Genomic DNA, 7,574 nt, shown 5'->3' on the forward strand with positions numbered 1-7,574 from the left:
AGGTTCTGGTTCCAATTGGTCTAGTTTTGGTGAGACTGATTCGGGAATTTGGTTTTGTCGGGCTGATCCGACCTTCATGAATTTTCAGTCAGATCAGTTTGCTGGATTTCCCACTTCTGATTTTTTGGTTTGGGTGGTTCAGGAGAAATATGTCAGTTTTTATAGGCGTCCAGAGGCCGCGTTTAAGGGAGGGGGTACTGTTATGATCGCTTCTGCAGCGTTTACTGCTGACTGCAGTGGTATTGCAAACCAAGCAGTTCTAATGTCATTACATGCATTTGCTTGCATAGTTTGGTTTGCACTTAAACTAGTTGCTAATTCCATCTGCAGTCGCTCTGAAGTTAATGACAGTTTAATATGCTTTTGTGTAAACAAACATTGTCTGCTGCAATGGAGGGGCAATCCCTTTCCTGCAGGCTGCATATCATTGTCTGCCTTTTCCTGCTATCAGCCTGTGATTAATTACCATTCACTTGTGTGGGAATCTGCAGGTCTGCTCCCATTGGATGACCTCAGTATAAAGAACTGCTTCCTGCAATGCCTCATGGGCTACCATAGTCTCAGATTCTGTCTGTTACTCTGCCCGTGCCCCACCTCGTTCCTAGTCCGTGTGGACTGCGCTGACTCCTGCGAAGGGGTCAGCGAGTCCTCCTAGTTCTGCTCTTGTTCTAGAAGTTGTTACTCTGCTTGTCTTGTGTCATATATTGGTTCATCGCCAATATATACGCATACTTGCGCATTTTGTTATTTTCTTTGTATTCGTGTTACGTTGATACATCAGTGTCGCTGATATATACGTACACGAACTGTTTATTTCCTGTGTTCAGTCAGTCAGCCTTCCAGCACGCTTTGGTAGTTTGCGCGTATCGTGAGCACCCGTGCTGAGCTAGTATCCTGTTCCTGGTCCTGTTTGTGGATTGCGTTCATCTCTGCGAAGAGATAGCGAATCCTTCTGAGTCATGTTCCCTGTATTACTCCAGTCTTAGTCAGAGTTCCTGCTTATGTCATATATCGGTTCATTGCCGATATATACATATGTTAGTCAGACGTTACAAATAGTTTCATTGATAGCTGTAATTGTAATACGCTAGGAAATCATACTTATTGTATATTTATCTGTGTTACGTTCATCTATCTTGATCCTGCTATTTCCTGACTATCCTGTCCTGTCTTTGTGAGGCACGCCATTGCTGCAAACGCATTGGCTGCCTCATTCCAGTCTGTTTTATTGTGGACGCTTGCTGTCACTAAGTAGTGGCTAGTTAATTCTGTCTACCTGTCCTGATCTCCTCAGTCCTGGTTTATGTGCTCAGCGCTACTTTGCGCTAAGACGTTTTTACGAAAGTGTTGTTTGTGGCTGTGTGCACCACAATCTCCTATTGGAGTCAGTCCTCTCCTCCACTAAACTGGGGATATCCTGATTCCTTGTGCTAGTGTGTGTACCTCCTTCACGTCAGCTTATGTGTTGCATGCTGACTGTGGAGAATACACCTCCAAGCTTAACAGAAGGAGGCATAGAGGGACAGAGGTGGCATGGGGGACTGAAGGAGCCACAAGGGAACATAAGAGGCACAATGGGGACAGAAGAAGGCACAAACACCCGAGGAGTCATGGCTTCATTTGGCGTGTGGCTTTGTTCAGGAGCAGGGCTTAATCAGGAGCATGGCAACCCCTAGGACTAGTGGCCTTGAATGCTTTTGCTTAAAAATGGCCCTGCTCCCTGCCAATAATAACATTATGTCTGTCACAATGATGTTACTTCCATACTAAAGAAGCAGACATTTAAGAGCTGGGTTGGACATTGTCGTTAGTAAGCTTAGAGGGGGGCAGTGGTGGCACAAGGGTGGTCAGTTGTAGATGGAGGAGTCACAGAGGGGGGCAGTGCTAGTGCACAGTAGAGGCACTAGAGACAGAGGGGCACACTGGAGGCACAGGGGGTCACCAGAGGCGCAGGGGGGCACAATATTCCAACTTACATACAAATTTATCTTAAGAACAAACCTACAGTCCCCATTTCATTTGTTAACCAAGGACTACTAATAATCCACAATACTAGAGAACTTTTCAAGGTTTACCTTTAGACCAGCTTTGTGAGTTATGAGACAGCAGGATAAATATTCTTGTCTATAAGATAATTGTTTATCATCCTGTAGTACATGACATGACATAAATAACAAAAAAAGTCCTCCCTATTAAGCATCATTGCATCTGCCATGTAAACAATTTCACTACCTATCACAGCACAGATATGAGTGGAAATATTTTGTGGTCTTCTCTTGAAGAGCATGCACATAAGACTGTGGAACTTTTGAGCTTGCATGTCCACTAGTTGAAGCTGCAAGGAAGCTGAAGTCCCAAGGCACCTGCTACACACACCCATTGCTAAAATTCAGCTTGCCAAAGAGTATAAGCTGGAGGTTTACTGCCGGGAAACCTTATTTCTTCTCCAATGTCAGACCCATCAATTGTTTCATTTCTGCAATGAACTCAAGCAAGCTGCAGTTACCATAATTTACAAGTAAGTAACTGTTAACAAATATTTTACCCTGCAAAGGTAGCCGTTTCCCATGCATGGTGGCATCTGATCCCACCAAAAAAACTATTCTTAGCCTGTAAGTATGTTTATCAGATAGGAATCAAGTTGGAACTGTTTCTGGAACCTGATGAGGTATTTTGTTAGCTAATAAGCATGATAAGACAATGCCCACAACCTGAATTAACGCCAACCCAAGAGCAACTGTGGCAATATAAAACATATTGTCACTTACAAAGTCACAGACTTTCTTGAAACAACCTTCTATGTGGATCCCTGGTGCTTCATAAAACAAAGGGTTATTACGGCATCCTTTACGTGTCTGGCAGCAGCTGCTGGGTACAGAACCATTGTTATGTCCATGATGAGGATCCTGCTGCTCCAAGGACCAAGGAGAATCTAGCCAGTCATGGTAACTGTGTACTCCACAACATTGCAAAGCCCTCTGGACAGCATCCAGGGCATCAGCCTTTTCTTCATCTTCTGCATAGGAAAATACTGCATTCTTTAGGCCACTTTGAAACCCCTCTGCGATATCCCTGTCACATTAACAAAAAATATGGTAAATTGGTTTGCTGGTTGCTATTTTATTTTAGAGTGGGGGTCTATGCTGTTTTTATGTACTCCTTTTCTAAGTCCTTACATACTGTGCCATTATGTGTAAATACTGTTTAGAATAATGTTTGACTGACAACCCACTGCAGAGCCCCAGCTCTTTTCTAAAATAATACATGATAAGTTTGCCTGTAGTCAATGCTGTTCAATGTCTGGTGATAAATAGGAAAATGTGCATGAATGCACTATGCCCTTCTCAAAAAGTAGCTCCTGACATGCAGAGAACTTTGGAAATCCATTGTTCTCCTAAAAGTGTGGCGGCACTGAGGCCTGGGAAAGCTATAATTATATCCTCCTGTTCAGTGATCACAGAATCTGCAACATCCTTAGAAAATCATGTTCACTGCATTGCCAGCCTAAAAATAATAAATAAATCACCAAATACCAAATTACCTATCTTCACTAGGTAGTCTGGTCATATGACAGCGATGCAGATTTTCCTTCACCACTCCCTCCACCGAGAAGATGCCCCGCTGCATTATCAAGTCAATGATGCAGCTCCCCACAGTAAAATATGGGAAGAGACATAATCAAGGCATTCACTAACTCTACCTCCAGCAAAACCCAATGGAGTGAGGCCCACACTGTCAGAAAGTATGGATTTACAGGACAGAGCCTGAAGGTCTGAGCAGGAAAATTTAGTGGCCGTCACATACCAACAAAACATAAAATTAGAAAACAAAAAGTAGTATGGGGATGTTCAGATGAGGGGGAATGAGGAAATGTTATTTTCCTGAAGTTTTACTTTTATCTGGTTTGCAGTTTTAGTTAGGAGTTGGTATACAGTAAATAGGACACTACTAGCTCTTACTACTGCTCCCTTTGTGCAAAGAGTAACTGTAAATAGAATTAAAAAACAAACAAAAACAAAACAAAGGGAAAAGAGAGTGTGTGTTATGAAGAAAAGAAGAAGAGAGAAGCAAAAAAAGGGAACAAAAATCGTCCTACCCTGTATAAAAAAAGTGCCTTACGCGGCATGGGAGGAATCATGTTTACTACTGGCACGCAGAACTAGAGGGCTTTTTTTATTCCCTTAGTTGAAGACACACCCCTTTTTTCCTTCTATAGATACCCAAGTTTTCAGTATGAAACAAGTTGCTTTCCACGCTACGTTATTTTCTACTATGTCTCGGCTCTCCACTATGTCAGTGCTGTGTCTGAAAGAGTGCTGCTGTTGCTATTTCTCTGCTCTCCACTAGGTTGCTATGTCTCATCCTCCTATGTCTACAGTATATTATGCTACTGATATTAAACACTTGATAGCTCAGTACTCATAGCTCCTACACACTGCACATTTTTAGAGTAGGGAGGAGACCTATCTCTGTGACAAACTGCAGCCCCCCAGGCCTGCTGGTTCCTGAGATATAATATATTAATGCTATCTTGTGTGTAGGAGCTATAAGTGCTGAGCTATCTAGCCTTTAATATCAGCATATGCAAATCAGGAATGAGCTGCATGTGATGCCATTACCTACAAGGTTGTGCATCATTAGGCCTACACTGTGGGAGGAGTTCCACCATTTCAGCTGGATTTCCACTGGCTGCAGGGCTTTTTCCTGTCTAAAACTCGGGTATTCCCTCAGAAACCTGCCATCAGCTTCATACTGATGGCAAGTTCACTTCCACCTTACAGTTCCTCTTAGTGGGATTATATTCCCAAACTTTAAATTTCAGTAACTACGAAAGAACATTTGAAAGCATTCTCAAGTATTCTCTATGTGTAAAATGTTTACTTCCACTGCAGAGAGCAATAGAAGCTTGCTTATCTCTGGCTAATTGGCAAGTCTAATCATTTCCAGCAAGAATCTTCTGTGTCATCTCTTCGCCCCCCTCCTTTTCAGCTGAAGTGTCTCAGCTGTTGCCAGGGCAATGTGTCTAAGCAGCAGAGGGAGTGGGGCAGAGTGAAGACACAGGCAGAGAGATTCTTGCTGGCAATGATTCGATTTGCTGATTAGTCAGAGAAAAACAAGCTTCTCCTGCACTCTGCAGTGAAAGTAAATGTTTTTACACACAGGAAAGATTTGAGAATAGTTTCAAAAGTTCTTTTATGTAACTGAGAATAGTTATTAAAATTTTAACTTTGGCAATCTTACTTTCCTATCCTAACAACCTCATGCTGCACACAAGTGTATGTTGTACTTAAAGGATCGTTTTCAATGCATGGTGCTTTTTTTGAGATATCCATCATTGTATATTGCATCCATCTAAAGATACTGGCTTTATATGATAAATAACAATTACATATATTCAATAAAATAGTACAATGTACTGGAATGCACTTTAGTTGACTCAAAACAATGGAAATTATTTTTAAATGTTTGTTCTATCGTGCAGTAATTTGCCATAACAATTGTATAATTTACAAAAGACAAGAATATTACATATATGAAGAAGGTATATAACAGTGATTTTGTAATACTACTATGTACTGAATATAAGTGAATGATGTAAGAGGTTACCTGCGATAGAACAAGCCTGAAAGCCCAGCAGCAAGCCCAGCCAACAGCACTGCCAGCTGGAAGAGCCCATACGTGCGTAGAAGACACCGTTTCTCTACTGCAGCACTGAAGCAACCAAGGAAGCCCCAAAGCAGCACAGCAGCTCCACTAACCAGCAGAATGAGTGGGGTGTTTGGGTAACGGTTGGTGGACAAAACCAAATATTTTTCCAAGGAGAGTTTTGCCCAAATTCCCACTGTGAGTGTAGCTAACCCTGCCACCCAAAAGGTGAAACTGAAAGCCATGAGGGAGAGCTTTAACAGAGCAATGCTATTTCTTGTGTGTCTCTTCCTGTGATGAAAATTGTATCTGGGAATAACCAAGGACCGGACCAGTATTTCATTTTTTTCTTGTAACTCTGCTGCCACATTTTGCTGTGGTGTAAAGCGCTGATCCTTCTCATCTTGGAGAGACTCAGGGAGCATCCACACATCAGTGGGGTGACTTCTCTGTGTATTCCCTGCCACAGTGGATACTCTTCTGTCACCTCGTAGCTCCAGAATGTCATTTCTCCCTGCAGAGTGTTTCCTTGGATGTACCTGCTCTGCTCTGCTATCAGTCATGGTCCCTTGCCTTTGCTGGACATCACTGCCTCCCCCTCTGGTCACCTCTCCTGAAAGTCAATACATTTCCTTTAGCTCAGTAATAAATGTCAAATTGCGGGTTCTGCCCACAAGACTAATCACCTTCTTTCCATCCCAGTTTTGCCAGATAAGGCTGTAACTGTGATTGTGGTCTCATGACATTATAGTTTTAGCTGTATTACATAAAAATAGATCACCAGACAGATTATTTTGTCCTATATGGTGATTTTGCTATCAAATTCATATACGGTAACCTAATTTTTTGCTAACTACTAATTTCAAAGTAGCAACATGACATTGATCTTTAGATTTTAAAACAAATAAAAAATGGTCCATGTTTTCATCTAGTAAACTGTAATAATGCAGTCATACACAGCTTACATGGTCCATATTTCTGTAGCTACTATTCATTTTTTCTTCTTATTGTGGTATTGATTTTGATCATAAAAACATAAAATGTCAGCAGAAGCTATTGTCTGCAAGCACAAAGACTTGTCTGTATCCTGCAGTCAGAGCCCTTAGCTCTGGTACTAACAATACACACAAACACACACTACCCTAAAGGTGACCATACAAAGGTGAAAGGCCTTGATTCATGAAGCTGCGTTGCTATAGCAGCGTGAGCTCCATGACAGCAGTGCGACCTAAATCCAGGGCTGCAAATTACACGTGGTCGTGCAGCATAGCGTGCCTTCCTTAGTTACATATGTTGCTTACATAGCAAGGCGTTCTCCTTTAAATGCCGGGTGGTGCTGATGTGAAGTATTGCGACCACGATACTTCACTAGCGCGACCGCTAGTGACACACTTAGGGCCTGATTCACAAAGCGGTTCTAACCTAGTTAGCACGCCTAAAGACTTTGGGCGTGCTAACTAGGGTGCTACGTACTTAGCACACACCAAAGTAAATCAGATCACGCACAAAATACCCAGTGCGGGCGAAACGTCGCACGGGTTGCAACAAAAACGGCGCACCCGATGCGACCTATAACGTCGCATTGGATGCGCCCTAAACGTCGCATCTATGCAATGTTTTGGGCGCATCCAATGCAACATATAGGCACATCGGGTGCGCCGTTTTTGTTTTGCACGCACCAGCCTTTGCGCATGGAACTTTGCTAATTAGCGCGCGCAAAGGATTTTTAGACATGATAAGTGGCTTTTTACAAGCGTGCTTACAGTTAGCACCGCTTTGTGAATCAAGCCCAAAATGTTAATTAATCTAGTAACGGCCGCGCCAGTGGAGTATCGAGGTAACGATACTTCACAGCAGCAGCACCCAGCATTTAAAGGAGCTATGTAAGTTGCTATGTAACTACGCTGCATGACCGCACATAGGGCTTG

The 7,574-nt window shown here is 42.6% G+C and overlaps 1 protein-coding gene across 1 annotated transcript; it reads right to left on the bottom strand.

The window, feature by feature from the left end:
• Positions 1-2,326: 2,326 nt before the first annotated feature.
• On the bottom strand, positions 2,327-6,509 carry LOC137561406 (tetraspanin-7-like). Its single transcript, XM_068272700.1, has 2 exons — positions 5,608-6,509; positions 2,327-3,072 (listed from the first exon to the last, which is right to left on the bottom strand). The coding sequence occupies exons 1-2, from the start codon at positions 6,207-6,209 to the stop codon at positions 2,637-2,639; spliced, it is 1,038 nt and encodes a 345-aa protein (XP_068128801.1). The 5' UTR covers positions 6,210-6,509; the 3' UTR covers positions 2,327-2,636.
• Positions 6,510-7,574: the final 1,065 nt, after the last annotated feature.

Source organism: Hyperolius riggenbachi, chromosome 3, assembly GCF_040937935.1.
Source record: "Hyperolius riggenbachi isolate aHypRig1 chromosome 3, aHypRig1.pri, whole genome shotgun sequence".
NCBI classification, from domain to species: Eukaryota; Metazoa; Chordata; class Amphibia; order Anura; family Hyperoliidae; genus Hyperolius; species Hyperolius riggenbachi.